A 16,838-nucleotide genomic window follows, 5' to 3' on the forward strand; every position below is an offset into this window, starting at 1 on the left:
GTCGAGCAGAAATTAAGGTTTATGAGGAAAACGTTCCAGGATTTTTCTCCATATAGTGACTTCAATGGGGTCCAACGGGTTGAAGGTCCAAATGTGAGTTTCAGTGCAGCTTTAAAGTCTCGACACGATCCAGCCGAGGAATAAGAGTCTCATCTAGACAAACCATCGGACATTTTATAACAAAAATAAACATTTTTACTTTTTATTTATACTTTTTTTTTGTAAATGACATTTGACTTCCGCCTTAAGTGTGATTACGTAATGCGTGGTGCATCACAGCTAGTGCAAGACGAGCATTTGTGGTGAAAAAGTATATAAATGTTTTTGTTTTGTTTTAGAAAATGGCCAATGGTTTGTCTAGATAAGACTCTTATACCTCAGATGGGATCGTCCTGGAATGTTTTCCTCAAAAACGTAATTTCTTTTCGACTGAAGAAAGAAAGACATGAACATCTTGGATGATGTCGGAGAGAGTAAATTATCAGGAAATTTGAATTCTGAAGTGAACTAATCCTTTAATATCTAATTCACGGGTTCCTTTGTCCATATAATCTTTGAGCTAATAAGGTATTTGGCTTGAGGAGTATGGTAGCGAGATGCCTAAATGATGCAGGTGGAGCTGGGGAGGTGGAGGGACGCCAGAACAGTGAGCGGTGCCTTATATGCTCCGGCTGTTAATTGAAAGATTAGATGGGTTCACTCCTCCCAAAATTACGTTGGGAACTTCACTAATACTATCACTATCAAAAACCTGTTGAAATGATGATCAACATTCAACCAGCAGGCTATTTTCCAGCACTGAAAAGCACGACTAAGAAGATGATGACTAATGTCTTAATGACTCGTGTAAAAAAGAGATGATGGATTCATCACACCCGAGATCATAAAACCACTTTCCCACCAACCATGTGGACAGAACTGTGAAATCCAGTGCATCCTATGAAGGCATCTTAGAATGTGAAGCAAAAGAGGGTTGTTTGTTTGTTGTTTTCTGTGTGTATTTGTTGTGTGCTGTGCATGAGCACATGGACGCTGGCCAAATTTAATCAATTAACATCAGCGCAGTGAACTCACAACCCCTATGAAGATCCCAGTCCTCACAGCTCCTGGCAGATGACCTCCTCAGACACAACAAACATGCAATAATCCTTCCCTAGAATCCAACTAATGATTAGTTTGAGGATCTGTAGGCTAAAATGACAGTATTTTTTCCTTTTACTTTCGAAATAATAGTTGGATGTACCATGTAGACACTGTATTAAACCTATGAGACATTGTAATGGCTGGGACTCCTGGCCAATGGACAACAATCAATGGACAGTCATTTTCATGGATAATAAACATTTAAATAACAATGTGCAAATTAAGTTAAATTCCAGCATGTTCATCTCTGTTCAGGTCAATCCTCTGGGTTATCGTTGTTGTTAGTATGGTTTGTTAGTATTCTCCTGTGCATTTCTAATTGTGGATTAAAGTCTATTGATAGTTGTATTCCTGAGTCATTCGTGTTTGGATTGCACCATATAAATTACATTATATAATTGGGATAGTTCACCAAAAGTCATCTTTACTACTGCACCTTTCTGGGTCTTGAAAGTTGCAATGATGTTGCGGCCTATGGCTCCGAAACCTCTCGGATTTCATAAAAAATATCTTAATTTGTGAAGATGAACGAAGGACTTACGGGTTTGGAACGACATGAGGTGAGTAATTAATGATTGAAATTTAATTTTTGGGTGAACTATCCCTTTAAGTGAATGAAAAGCAATAATCAGCAATATGCGTTCACACAAATACATTTTTATTTGAATATGCATTGGTACAAATTACTTTATTTGAAGGTTTCCCTGATATAACACGACACTGAGTTGTTAGAAAAGAAATGCATATAGAGACATCATTGCGTGATGAGGTAAGGAACCGATGAATAATTTTTTTTCACCAGTTCATTGAAACGAGCCGTCCAAAAGAACCGATTCTCGGAAATGAGTCGGATTTTACATTTAGATTTCCGGATACAGACGACACCATTGTCAAAGCGATTCCCATTCACATGATCCGTGAAAACGGCTAAAAACGGTGTATTCTGCTGCCAGGCCAGTAGATGACTGAACACGTAATACGCATGTGTGTGACGTCATCGTCTTCAGATATTCACGTTTTTGTTGTTTACACGTTGTTTTCAGGCGCCCAAAACGCCGTTGTTGTGTAAACGAATGGCCAAAACGCATACAAACTTTTAAGTTTTTAGTTGAAAACAGAAATCTCACAGAAATCATGGTTTCGATAAAACATCTCCATTTGTGTTCTGAAGATGAACAAAAGTTTTATGGGTTTGGAACAACATTAAGGCGAGTAAAAGATGACAGAATTTTCATTTTGGGCTTAACTAACCTTTTAAGCGACAGACTGGATTAAAAAAACTTCTTGTTGTGGTGAAAGAAACCCTGACTAACATCAGGGAGAAAATAAAATGCAACAGTGCCCCTTCTCTAGATAACTGTAGGATTTCCTGAATCACGATGACTTCTCCACACATAATAATCAGCAGACCAGTGTGTAGCATGTCTGTGTGTGTGTAAGGCCGGAGATAAGCAGAGATGATATTCACACAGCAGGGAAGAGGTGCCAGCTCACAGGAATGTGTTCACTGGAGCAAGAGTTTCTGAGCGGACACAGGCTGGCATACATAAAGCCCCATCATCACAACAGCCGGGCATCGGGCCAGGCATCTGGCACTAAAGCCCCCTCATACCTGCTGCCACACACACACACACACACACACACACACACACACACACACACACACACACACACACACACACACTCAATCTCTAAACTCACTCAACCCTCAACACATGACCTGCCATGATAGCTTAATGCAAACTGGCATTTTGTGGAAAAACAGCATCAAAGCATTATGAAATCTGAGTAATAAGACTAATGTGAATTTGCAAGGATCACGCAAACGGATAAAAATAGCACCATATTAAGTTCACGTGTGTTTTTGCTGAGAAATCTAAACAGATTTTTGAACAAGTATGCATAAGTATATGTACATAAACATATTTTATATTGTTAATACTACTTCCAGATTCGGACTGGAAATGTTTATTTGTACGTTTTCTCTCAATGTTTTGATCACCACAATAAAAACTACAGAGCTTTGATCATAAAACGAAGCATTTAAACGTTGTTATATTATATTATATTATATTAAATTATATTATATTATATTATATTATATTATATTATATTATATTATATTATATTATATTATATTATATTATATTATAAGTGCTGGGCAATGATTAATTGCGATTAATCACATCCAAAATAAAGGTTTGTGTTTTCATAATATATGTGAACTGTGTACTTGTATAATTATTTTCTATACATATATATATATATATAAATACATATACATGCATGTATATATTTAAGAAATATTTGCATGTATTCACTGTATATATATTTATATATAATTTATATTGTATATAATAAAATAATAACACATTTTTCTTAAATATATAATTGCGATTAATCATTGCCCATTACAAGCATCAGGATTTCATCTTACTTTTTGGCCACATAATATCAGACCAAGTCAATTTCGCCGGCGTCAAGTTATGACATTTGTTATGTTTTCAATCCCCAATAATGATCGCTATTCTGGGATATTCCCAGTGCGAGTGTGTCTGTGTGGGGGGGGGGGGTGCTGACCTGTGACGTGGAGTCTGTCTCCGCTGACCTCGATCTTGAGGAAGATTCGTCCTCTGCGCTCGGTGTGGTCGGTCCCGCACAGACTTGGCACGTTCATCACACACTGCTTGTGAACGTTCATGTCACAGGCTGAGAACAAGAGAGAGAAACATCGGTAAACGCTTCAGGATTAAACATGAATAACGTTCAAAACCCCAACGGCACAGGACAGTCATGTATGCAGGGCTTGATTTTATCTATTGAGAATTGAATTAATTGTGAAAATGTGTCTATATCCACAGTAGCCAATGTGTGATATGATGGCTCTCTACTTCTGTTTGCTGCTTTTCCCTCTGTGGTCTTAATAAAAACTACTGAAGAAGCTGTACATCAGGGTTGCCAGGGTTGCCTAAAAAAACAGCCCAGTTGCTATTCAAAAACCACATAAAAACAAAACAAAACAAAAAAACAAAACAAAAAAAAAAGGGGGGGGGGGTGATTGCTTCAACCCATGGACCAAAAAACAACCCGTGGCAACAGAGTTAAAAGTTGCCCAATTCTGCAGTAAAACCACAGACTTGGCAAGACTGCTGTACATGGACCACAAACCAGAGCCATTGAAGATTGGCTGCCACACACACAAAAAAAGCTTTTTCAAGGAAATATTTGTATGAACGTGGGCATATGAGCATTCCTAGCATCCTTGCATGATTCACAGCCACTTTCCATTTGTAGCATAAAAGCTCTAGAACTCCAACCTGATTCAGAGCTGTTAAGGCCAATTCACACCACACAGACAAACGCCAACAGATACCAGCAAATAGGGTTGGGTGGGAATCAAAAATCAGGTCTGGAATCGGATACTTGTTATAAAAGAAAAAATTCCATTCCTCTTATCGATTCCTTTGTGTTTTAAATTAAATCAATTAAACCATTCAAGTGCGAGACGACTGCATGCGTGTGTATCAGTATATTGGACCCGTGTATCAGTATATTGGACCCGTGTATCAGTATATTGGACACGTGTATCAGTATATTGGACACGTGTATCAGTATATTGGACGTGTATCAGTATATTGGACGTGTATCAGTATATTGGACGTGTATCAGTATATTGGACACGTGTATCAGTATATTGGACCCGTGTATCAGTATATTGGACGTGTATCAGTATATTGGACACGTGTATCAGTATATTGGACGTGTATCAGTATATTGGACCCGTGTATCAGTATATTGGAGCCGTGTATCAGTATATTGGACGTGTATCAGTATATTCGACGTGTATCAGTATATTGGACCCGTGTATCAGTATATTGGAGCCGTGTATCAGTATATTGGACGTGTATCAGTATATTGGACACGTGTATCAGTATATTGGATGTGTATCAGTATATTGGAGCCGTGTATCAGTATATTGGACGTGTATCAGTATATTGGACACGTGTATCAGTATATTCGACGTGTATCAGTATATTGGAGCCGTGCAGCTCTTAAAGTGACAGTAGCCTAATATTCCTGCTGCCATCTCTAGAATAACACTAATCAAACAACAAAACACAGAGATAAAAGTCACTCGTTCTTGACTGAATAACTTTTGTAACTATATTTGTCATGTATAATTTATTTATAAAGTGCAGTGTTATTTTACATTTGATTACAGTTTCTGTACCTGAATACCTGAAAATATCTTTGTTCAATTTAATCTTTTTTTGCGATTGCTAATTTTTTATTTGTTCTTTTTTAATTACTGAGTGTTTACTTGTCTTTAATAATGCTTGAAATGTATATTAGTTAGGCTAGTTGTTTTTCTATGCTATTTTGCTGTTTGCCAAAGGCAAATGTTCCTTGTGTAAGAGTTCTTTAGCCTTTTTGTTTATGATATTCAGCTACAATTAAATGTTTTAAAATAAGACTAAGGGCCCTATTTTAACGATCTGAAACGCAAGTATCAAGCGCAAAGCGCAAGTAACTTTGTGGGCGGGTCTTGGGCGCTGTTGCTATTTTCCCGGTGGGATAAATGACTCTTGCGCCAGGCGCAAATCTAAAATGGGTTGGTCTAAAGTAGCTTCATTATTCATAGGTGTGGTTTGGGCGTAACGTGAAATAAACCAATCAGAGCGACATCTCACATTCCCTTTAAGAGCAGACGCACTTTTTCCATAGCGGATTGCTATTGTAACGGCGGATTTGCCAGCGTCTCTGGAGGGAAAAGTCCGCTTTGCACGGGTACAAAATAGTAATGATACATGCGTCGGTGTACAAAGTCAATTGCGCTGGGTGCAAGATAGGGCCCTAAATGTGAATGATATCTTTTTTTTTTTTTTACTTAATGGAATCGAAATTAGGAATCAATAAGAATCGGAATCGATAAGCAGAATCGGAATTGGAATCGGAATTGTTAAAATTCAAATGATACCCAACCCTATCAACAAACAAGCTGGCCGTTGGATTTAGAATTTTATGAAAAATAAGTCAACAGACACTGACAAATGCTGATATAACATGGTCAGACGTGTTTGTAGGCGTTTGTCCGTGCAGTGGGAATTAGCCTTTACTGTCATGTTGTTATTAACTTTTTCCCCCTTTTTAATAATATCAACTGCTGAAACACTAACATAAGACATGAAATGTGTATTTTGAAGATGACCCTGTCAAGTTCATGAGCACAGACAGCAAACCTTGTTTTGTTGGAGTGTTTTGGCAGAGAAAGTGTGTGTGACCATGCTGAGGCTGTTGTTGATATGTGGAAACAGAAATTCGCTGTGGTGTGTCGACTCAGAGAGGTGTGGATGAGCACATCCCATATATGCTGCTATTCCCACATTAATCTCCCTTAAATATGTCCTTATTGAAATCTGTGACAATTAAAGCCAGTCCGCTTGAGAGGAACAGGTTGAAATGAAGGAGGTGTCTCTAGATCTATAGATCTAACCACATTTGACCTCATTATGGACAAGAACAGCAGAAATAGATGAATTTTGTAGGCCTGGGGCAGGAGCTACCCTTTCACACGGATCTGAGGCCACTTCTTCCTTTATTTCCTTACAGGCTTCATCTAGATTTGGTTAAGAGAAGATGGTCTTGCGTGAGGGCATGATGGGAGGTCGATACTCACTGTCGCATTTCATGCCCTGGTGGAGGAGGCCGTACAGCAGCGATCCGCAGTGGTCACAGAACGTGGGACTGCCGTAGGTGTGGATCTTAAACTTGTGCTTGCTTCTGGGATCCTGCGGAAAAATGGAAAAGAGAAGAATCGTTTACAACTGGACTAACAAAATGGTTCATAAAGCGTCTGATGCAAACTGTGCGCTACTATAGTGTGCTGCAGGGATGACATGCTTTTATTTTGTTTTGTCTGTAGTGAGCAAAAGCATTTTATTCTATGACAACAATAATATCACCTTGCGTCTTTTTTAAAGCTTGTCTTGAAAAAGGTTGTCACTTATAAGAGGCTTAAGGGGACATTAAACTTCATCCCAGCAAACAAGTAAACCAGTCGACTCAATAGTCGACTTTTAAAGCCTGATTGTGTTTATAATCGAGCTCTTGCAAACTATTCTACCTCAAACATTCAGGGAAAAGGTTTTTAAATAAAGACTGAGAGAGTTGTCGGAAGCTTAATGATGCAGCCTGACGTTGAAGTCATGCGACCGTATGTAGTTTGTTTATAGCCTACACATATATGTCATCACTGCAGCACAGTGACACTGCCAAATCCAATCTGACTGACTGACTTTACACAACTTCTTGGAGTCAAGGTGGCTTATCATTCCACCAAGAAGCAAAGTTGTGTGGACAAGTTTTCATGCTTCTACAAAACGTCTCGGGATACGACTGTAACCCTCAGGGAATGGCTGGGTGGAGAATGGCTCTCACTCTGCCAGGAGCGAACTCGAGGCAAGAGGGAGCAACAGAAAGCGCCTACAGGTCCCCCACTTTCTTGAGGGGCGTAATAACTAGCAGGAAGGCTACCTTCAGGGTTACATATTTCTTTGGACACCTCGTCCAAAGGTTCAAAGTGTTCCAGGGATAACCCTTCAAGAACCACTGCCAGGTCCCACGTGGGGACCCTAGTCTGGACGACAGGCCTCATCCTCCTAGCTCCACGAAGGAAACGTACTATAAGTGGGTGTCTCCCCAAATTGCCCACCCCTAGAGGCATGTGGAAGGCAGCTATGGCAGCTTAAGCGTGGACAGGGAGAGCCCGTCAGAGAAGCAATTCTGGAGGAACTCCAGCACTGAAGCCACTGGGCAGTTAACTGGGTCCATTGAAACACATTCCATTTTAATGCATACAGTTTCCTCATGGATGGGGCTCTAGAGTTTAGGATGGTCTCAACAACCTCGGTTGAGAGACCAGCATTCATGAGTTGATCCCCCTCAGGGTCCAGACCCACAGCTTCCACAGCTCCGGCCGGGGGTGATATATTGTGCCCCAGGCCTGAGAAAGAAGGTCCTTCCTGATCGGGATTTGCAACAGAGGGCCTGCTAGGAGAGATATGATGTCTGAAAACCATACTCGGGCCGGCCAGTACGGGGCTACTAAGAGCAAACTGATCCCGTGCCGCCGGACCCTCTCTAGAACCCCTGGAAGCAGAGCGATTGGGGGAAATGCGTACAGTCCCAGGGTAGCTGGATGCTTGAGGGAAAACCAGAGCGGACAGTGTGTGTCCTCGTGAGAGGCGAACAGATCCAACTTCCTCCACATCAACTCAACCCTCTCGGGGTGGAGTCTCCATTCCCCGGGCCTCAGCCCCTGCTGCAACACGATGTCTGCCCCCACATTTTTGTCCCCAGGAATAAACATTGCTCTAATTGAGAGTAGTTTGCCCTGGGACCACAGAAGAACCTGATGCGCCGGTTTGCATAGAGGGCACGATCTCAAACCCCCCCTGTCGATTTTTATATGAGACCACCGATGTATTGTATGTTCGCACTAGAACATGATGGTGAACCCGGTGGTAGGCAGTTGCTTTTTTCACTAATTGTATCACCTGCTAGGTTAAAATCATTAGTATGATAAATAGTAATAGTGATGCTTGACTAATAATCCAAATTTTCCACATGTATCATTGAAATTGAGAGAAGAATCCCAAGGTGACCGTCAACTGGTAACCAAAAAGGTGAAAACAGTTACCTAACAGATGCTGACCGCAACAGCAGGTCAAATGCTTTGCTGCGGTTTCTGTCCAGAAGCAGAAAGTTAATCATAAGTCTGCGGGGTTATTTCACTGGGCCATGCAAAATAGGGCAACCAATTAATTTGTCTCTGAGTGGTCTGAAATTAATGAGAATTTGACTGAAGTTGAGGGGCCTCGACTTTTCCCATAACTGAACCATTAATCTGACATTAATAAAGAGCTGTCAGCCTCTGGTTTAACTGCTTGGAAACTCTGAGTCAAATATGACTGTAAGGAAGAGTTTCTATATCTATATAACTAGATCATTCCACTAGTTAGTGTAAAAACTAGTGGCAAATAAATGTAAAAACGAAAAACGCTGTGGTTCAGGCTTTCCTTTGACTCTTGAAAGCTCATGCTTCCACAAATCAGCCATGATAAAAAAACAGACAGATTGATGTTTGTTGCCCACAAACAAATTGAAAAAAGCTTTTTCTTTCTTTTTTTAAACGAAGACTCCAGTCTGATTGACTGAGGTTTATATCAGTCTATTGGGAAACAATGTCATGTTCACAAGTTCCCATGTTGCTAATGAGCATTTCTGAGGAGAAGTTCCTGTCATTCATGTTCAAAGGCATTGAATATCTGAAATATATTTCACAGTTTACTTTGAGGTATTCATTTACCTTGGGATAAACGGGATATAGTCCAACAGTATTCTGCTTTGTTTTCAGAGTTCAAGAATTATTACCCGTGAACAGACATAAACAGACATGTGCACAAATTATTGTACAGACTGCTGCACTATTATGATTTCAGGATTTACCATGCTTGCAATTATGCATAATTTTTGCAACTGACTCTAAACGAAACCCTAACCCCAACTATATATGTTAATGCTATTAATTAATATTACTCAGTACTTATTTGTGTAATTACAATGCCACCTTAATATAAAGGAAATTTTAATTCTGAAGTGAACTAATCCTTTAAGGTACACTGTAGTAAACATTTACAACTAGGGGTATTCAATTTCGATCTTGCATACCTTACATTAATACCATACACCTCAAATTATCTCACAGAACTGCCTAAAAGGACCAACAAATGACCCTCAGGAGGTGGTCTAAGCATGGTTCCTTTTGGGTCCTTTTGTGGTTCCCATTCCCATTTTAAGTCCACTTGCAATGCAAATTGGCTTGCACATTTAAAGTGTACACGCTATGTCAAACACGCTAGAATTAATGCTGTGTGTGGTAATTAACAGTGCAGGTATTGCTGTTTCTGAAGAGCAGGAATTGAGTTTCTCTGTTCAGATCCACCTCGTGTAGTGTGTTATTTCCTCCAACCCGTCTAAGTACTAATTGAAAAGGCCAGAGAGCAAGCAAAGCAAAGCAGATGCAGTCTGTGTGTCGGCCTCCTGGCCAATGGAGGAGTGTGTGATGAAAACAAACAGTGGACGGACCCCGAGAACCCCGTGATTGGCACAGAATGAGTCACTGAAGCTCGCTAATTACTACCTTGGCATCTTAAATAGCAATTTGGCTATTTTATTCTCTGTTTCTGGCTTGTCTCAAGCTGCTGCGACAGAATTATGGCACAGTATTAACTCTCGATGGCTGCATCCCAATTTCCATTCTTCTTGAATGCACTAAACATATTCACTTTGCTGGTAAAGGGAAAGGACATTTGAGCAGATGGTAAATCAGTACACTGGTGTTGGGACACTACTTTGTTAAGTTCGTCTTCGCCGGTGTTAGCATCTAGCAATTGCATTACTTTAAAAGTCATTATTATTTCATTTTTGGGCTCAAACATTTCAAAAAAACAGCATTCGGATTGTCAGTTAAAGGGCTGGTAGAATATGATTTCACTTTTCTAACTTTAGAACTTTAACGTTCAAAGTTCAAAGCAAAGGGAGATATTTTCTTTTACAGAAATCTCTTTTTAAGGACTACTACAAACGGCTGGTAGGGACTACAATGAGCTTCTTCATTGGTTAGTTACATCACTAACCCTAAAATTTACATAAACCCCGCCCCCGGAACACCTTTTATAGATTATCAAGACAGAATATGCTAATCAATGACTTGAAGATAACTACACATAAGCTTCATAAATTCATCAACTAACCATTCAGAAATGCCCTGTTGTCTAAATGTTGTCACTTCTTCTTGAGTCTCTCCATCTTTGTCCGATTCCGGTTTGAACATAAAAAGCTAAACGTTTTAGAAATTTTCAGTGCATGAATGTGTGAGGTATTTGGAGCTGCTAACACACTCATACACACACACACACACACAAGCTCTTGAAGCTCCGCCCCCTGGACAGATTATTTGCATTTAAAGGGACACACACAGAAACGGCGCGTTTTGCTAAAATTGACAACTTTAACATGCTATATAAAAATATCTGTGGCGTATTTTGAGCTAAAACTTCACACACACACTCTGGGGACATCAGAGACTTATTTTACATTTGTGAAAAGGGCATTATAGGACCCCTTTTAAACGGAAAGTTGTTTAAGAGGCAATTCACTTTATTTGAATTAAATGTAAAAAAAAATGTGTTTTTTTAAATAAAATGCATTAATCATTCAAAATAAGAACAGGAATGTGTATTATTGTTTGGAAGTTGACTTAAAAACAATTGCTGCGGCAGCTTCGGCCTCACATTCTTTCCATCTTTGTGTAAATAAATGAAAGTGTTGAAAAAGAGCTGCCAAAGCTGTCGCGCAATGGGTTGTTGGTTATATTAGCCCACATAGCATCCATGAATTTACACTGGGAACAGTTAACAAAGCATCTTAGAGGCAGCATAGCTATGGTAAAACTAATCACCATTTGCTATTTTTCTTAAAAGGGGACAAGGTCTTTAAAATGTCCTTCCTCAACTTCAGGTCACTCTGAAATACGTCAACACATTAAGTAAAACGGCACTCTTCAATTGACTTCACAGGAAGTGAAATAAGAAATGAATAAATCTTTTTTAAAAGGAGCCTTTAAACAGCATTCAAAATAAAGCAGTTGCCAATCGCTTGTCTTAATGCATCCAAGCCAATGGAGTTAAAAATGTCATTGGACAGTCCATCAACACGTGCACTTCTGAACTCTGTATCTTTGGCCTGCATCACCTCACTTTCATCTCCACGTTCTGTTCCTCTCATGTTTATCCTCGTTTCCCCATCATTCACTCAGCCTGTGTGTTCTGTCTCTGTTCATGCCATGTGTGATATAATCAGCTTTACCGCTGTCGAGTGAATCAGTCACGGGTGAAAATAAAAGCTCATCTTCTGCCTCTGTCTTTTTCCTCCTGGGATGAACCGAGGATTGAAGGACGGGTCAGTGAGTGTGTGTGTGTGTGTGTGTGTGTGTTCTCGCTGCAGGTGCCTCTGTGTGTGTGTATGTGTGTGTGCACGTAGCCAACAGTGCTTATGACCTTTTATTCCTGGTCTGCGCTGCTATACACTTCCACGCTTAGCCATCTTTTCCATGGCTGGTGTCCATAGCTCAGTCGGAGAGCCAAAGACACGGGACATGACACTCGACTACCTCATCAAACACCTCTGAAACATGACCTGAGAGACGAGGAAAGTCAAAGCTGTAACGGCAACTCCAGCTGGAGACTTTTCAGAGAATATTCAAGCTTCCTTATGAGCCGAGGCCCATTATTAGCGTCTGATTACTAGTGATACTGCGAACATGTGATTATGATTCCGGTGTACATTAAGTGGGTTTTTTCATAATTTGGGTTTTAACGACGTGGAAGCTGACATCATTGGGTATGTCACTCATTTTGCAACAAACAAAAACACGCCTCAAAGTTGCAAACTCTTCACTGCATGAAGTAGACTGCAGTTAGAATGACCCCAAATTTCAAGATATGGGGGCAAAAATGTCCGTCTGTGAGGTTTGTCTTATATTTCTATATGATAAAGTGAAGCAGTATCAGAAGCACACCATTTTTACAGAATATTTATTTTACTGTATAATCAAGCTAGTTCTGGCAGATCACGTTAGTCAAGTGATTCTCAGCTGATCCACGTCTACCTATAGGGATACGACGCCTATCACGTTATACATACTGTCATGATTCCTGTCTTGTGTTCCCCTTGTCTTGTGTGGACTTATTTCCTGTTCTGTGCCATGTTTTGTAGTTCTCTGTAGTTTTCTAGTTTATTAGTCTTCCCAGGTGTTTCTAATTAGCCACACCCCCTTGTTATCTTGTTTAGCTTGTGGGTCCCAGTGTATTTATAGCCCTTGTGTTTCACTTGTTACTTTGTCAGTTGTTGTACATGTAATGGTTGCCTCTGTGATTCCCTGGTTTTGTTCCTTTGAGTTTTGTGTTCCATGTTTCTTATTACTTTATTAAAATACCCTACGGTTAGATCCTCGTCTTCACCTGTCTTCCTCAGCAACGTTACAGAACAACTGACCAAGCTATGGATCTAGCAGGTATTATCTGGAACCCATTGAGCAAAATTTGTTCAATTTATCAAGATGGTCGCAGCATAGAAAATTATGTGGAGGAGTTCCTTTTTTATAGTCACCTCGTTCCTGGTAACGATGCTATGCTAAAGGACTGTTTTTGGAGTGGACTGGAACAGGACATCAGCCTAAATTTACCAGAGGAAGACCCCAGCTGGACCCTGGTACAGTACATTGACTTTGTCCTGCAGTTTTGTGGTTCCCCCTTCACTGTAGGGGAGGTGGAGAAGAGTCAGGTCACGTCTGTCGAGCCTGTGTCTTCAGACAAGATGGCCGACGCCGAGCCTGTTCACGTCACGTCTGCTGAGCCTGTGTCTTCAGACAAGATGGCCGACGCCGAGCCTGTTCACATCACGTCTGCCGAGCCTGTGTCTTCGGACAAGATGGCCGCCACAGAGACTGTTCACGTCACGTCTGCCGAGCCTGTGTCTTCGGACAAGATGGCCGCCACAGAGACTGTTCACGTCGCTTCTGCTGATCCAGAGACTGTTCACGTCACTTCTGCTGATCCAGAGACTGTTCACGCCGCTTCTGCTGATCCAGAGACCGTTCACGTCGCTTCTGCTGATCCAGAGACCGTTCACGTCGCTTCTGCTGATCCAGAGACCGTTCACGTCGCTTCTGCTGATCCAGAGACCGTTCACGTCGCTTCTGCTGATCCAGAGACCGTTCACGTCGCTTCTGCTGATCCAGAGACCGTTCACGTCGCTTCTGCTGATCCAGAGACCGTTCACGTTGCTGATCCAGAGACTGTTCACGTCGCTTCTGCTGATCCAGAGACTGTTCACGTCGCTTCTGCCGATCCAGAGACTGTTCACGTCGCTTCAGCCGATCCAGAGACTGTTCAAGTCGCTTCTGCTGATCCAGAGTTTCACGCCAGTCTAGCCGAGCCTGCACTTCACGCCAGCTCAGAGTCTCCTTCGCCGCTGGTCCTGCCCAGCTCAGAGTCTCCTTCGCCGCTGGTCCTGCCCAGCTCAGAGTCTCCTTCGCCGCTGGTCCTGCCCAGCTCAGAGTCTCCTTCGCCGCTGGTCCTGCCCGGCTCAAAGCCCTCTTCGCCGCTGGTCCTGCCCAGCTCAAAGCCCTCTTCGCCGCTGGTCCTGCCCAGCTCAAAGCCCTCTTCGCCGCTGGTCCTGCCCAGCTCAAAGCCCTCTTCGCCGCTGGTCCTGCCCAGCTCAAAGCCCTCTTCATCGCTGGTCCAGGACTCTTTACCGGGGAGCCTCCCCAAGAAAATTTTGGGGGGGGCAATACACCTCCGGACCAGCCCGATCCGCCAGGACCGCCAGAGGGGTGGTCTCCGGTTCCGCCCTGGCCGCCTGAAGGGTCGTCTCCGCCCTGGCCGCCTGAAGGGTCGTCTCCGCCCTGGCCGCCCGAAGGGTCGTCTCCGCCCTGGCCGCCCGAAGGGTCGTCTCCGCCCTGGCCGCCCGAAGGGTCGTCTCCGCCCTGGCCGCCCGAAGGGTCGTCTCCGCCCTGGCCGCCCGAAGGGTCGTCTCCGCCCTGGCCGCCCGAAGGGTCGTCTCCGCCCTGGCCGCCCGAAGGGTCGTCTCCGCCCTGGCCGCCCGAAGGGTCGTCTCCGCCCTGGCCGCCCGAAGGGTCGTCTCCGCCCTGGCCGCCCGAAGGGTCGTCTCCGCCCTGGCCCCCTGAAGGGTCGTCTCCTCCCTGGCCGCCTGAAGGGTCGTCTCCTCCCTGGCCGCCTGAAGGGTCGTCTCCTCCCTGGCCGCCTGAAGGGTCGCCTGCACTGCCTGCTCCGCCTGGGTCGCCTGCACTGCCTGCTTCCCCCTGGCCTCCTGTTCCATTCCACGGACCTGGACCTCCATCCCTCCCCCGTTCCACCTCTGCTCCACCACCCTCCTTGACCTTTATTTATTGTTGTGTGTGGAGCGTCTGGAATCCGCTCCTTAAAGGGGGGGCTCTGTCATGATTCCTGTCTTGTGTTCCCCTTGTCTTGTGTGGACTTATTTCCTGTTCTGTGCCATGTTTTGTAGTTCTCTGTAGTTTTCTAGTTTATTAGTCTTCCCAGGTGTTTCTAATTAGCCACACCCCCTTGTTATCTTGTTTAGCTTGTTGGTCCCAGTGTATTTATAGCCCTTGTGTTTCACTTGTTACTTTGTCAGTTGTTGTACATGTAATGGTTGCCTCTGTGATTCCCTGGTTTTGTTCCTTTGAGTTTTGTGTTCCATGTTTCTTATTACTTTATTAAAATACCCTACGGTTAGATCCTCGTCTTCACCTGTCTTCCTCAGCAACGTTACACATACTGTATATACTGTAAGCTCTTTCAGAATTATCGATCACTATTCTCTGGAGCTAATTACCCAAAGACTAAATTCTCGAATTAATTTGTACATTAAAATATTGACATTAAATATCTTTTCTGTTTACGGATAATTTTGAGAATATGGTTGAGATGGTGAATATGAGCAAAAGCTGATCTAAATATTGATTTTGAAGATGTTGAGAAGGATAGTTTTGAAAATATGGTTGAGATGGTGAATATGAGCAGAAGCTGATCTAAATATTGATTTTGAAGATGTTGAGAAGGATAGTTTTGAAAATATGGTTGAGATGGTGAATATGAGCCAGAAGCTGATCTAAATATTGATTTTGAAGATGTTGCCAGTTCCAAAACAAAGCATGCTTTATATTATTATTTTATAATGTTATTAAAACATCAAAGAGAGTTTTATATTATTGCGGCAGTTAGAGATCCATCCATTTTGGCCCAGATATAGATCTGGGTCACTAAAGACCCGAATATGTGATAATGATTGGCAAAACATTTATGCATTTACTGTAAGAATAATAATAAATAAAAAAATGACACTACTGTATAAACTTAGAACAAAAATGTCCAATCAAAGGTATAAATGCCTCTAGAAATCAATTTAAGGTGGCAAAAAAAAAAAAAAAAAAATGAAGAGTACAATTTCTGTGACTACTGCACAAAATATGAAAATAATGAAAAGCTTCCTGAGTCAGCTGGACTAAACCAGTCAAGATTTAGCCAAATATTTATCGCCATCAACAAAATCCCAGAAAATATAGATAACACACATACATTTGTGCATGCCGTTACCATACTTTCCACTTTATGCTGCCTTTGCTTTGTAGCAGCTAACAGGAGCCAATAAACGGCTGTAAAATCAGAAGAACACACCAGCCAACAAGCACAAGTCATATTCTTTCACTCGGTTTTCTTTACACAAGAGGACTGCGAATGACAGCTGTGCCAATTTAGCAGAAATCTGAGTTCTGCGGCTACAGATTCTGCTTATAAGCAAACTGAGCCTTTCACACACACGACAACCTGTCCAATACAGCAAGTTATCTCATCAGCTTTGGCTGCTATGAAGACACACAGAGGAGAACATACACTGCGCTTCAATCAGATTGAAGAAACAGACTGTTGGCGGATATGTTTTTAATAATGTTGGCTCTCACATCAGGGGAAGATTCAGTCTCTGAAGTTAAGGATCGTTTACAGATTGCCAACACTCTCTTACTCTAAAGGCAAAAATGTGGATTTGAT

At 42.0% G+C, this 16,838-nt stretch overlaps 1 protein-coding gene across 3 annotated transcripts in view; it reads right to left on the reverse strand.

Annotated features, from left to right (window-relative positions):
* prkcab (protein kinase C, alpha, b) overlaps positions 1-16,838 on the reverse strand; it is a 197,520-nt gene that overhangs the window by 60,212 nt on the left and 120,470 nt on the right. For all 3 annotated transcript variants that reach the window (XR_014030079.1, XM_081363977.1, XM_081363976.1), the window contains exons 4-5: positions 6,821-6,932; positions 3,724-3,852 (exon numbers count right to left, since the gene is read on the reverse strand). Coding sequence is in view for 2 of the 3 variants with exons in the window: in XM_081363977.1 (XP_081220103.1) it covers positions 3,724-3,852; positions 6,821-6,932 (241 nt within the window). In the remaining variant the exon portion in view is untranslated. The remainder of the gene's footprint in view (positions 1-3,723; positions 3,853-6,820; positions 6,933-16,838) is intronic.

This window comes from Scardinius erythrophthalmus (assembly GCF_964197995.2).
Source record: "Scardinius erythrophthalmus genome assembly, chromosome: 1".
In the NCBI taxonomy this organism is placed as follows: domain Eukaryota; kingdom Metazoa; phylum Chordata; class Actinopteri; order Cypriniformes; family Leuciscidae; genus Scardinius; species Scardinius erythrophthalmus.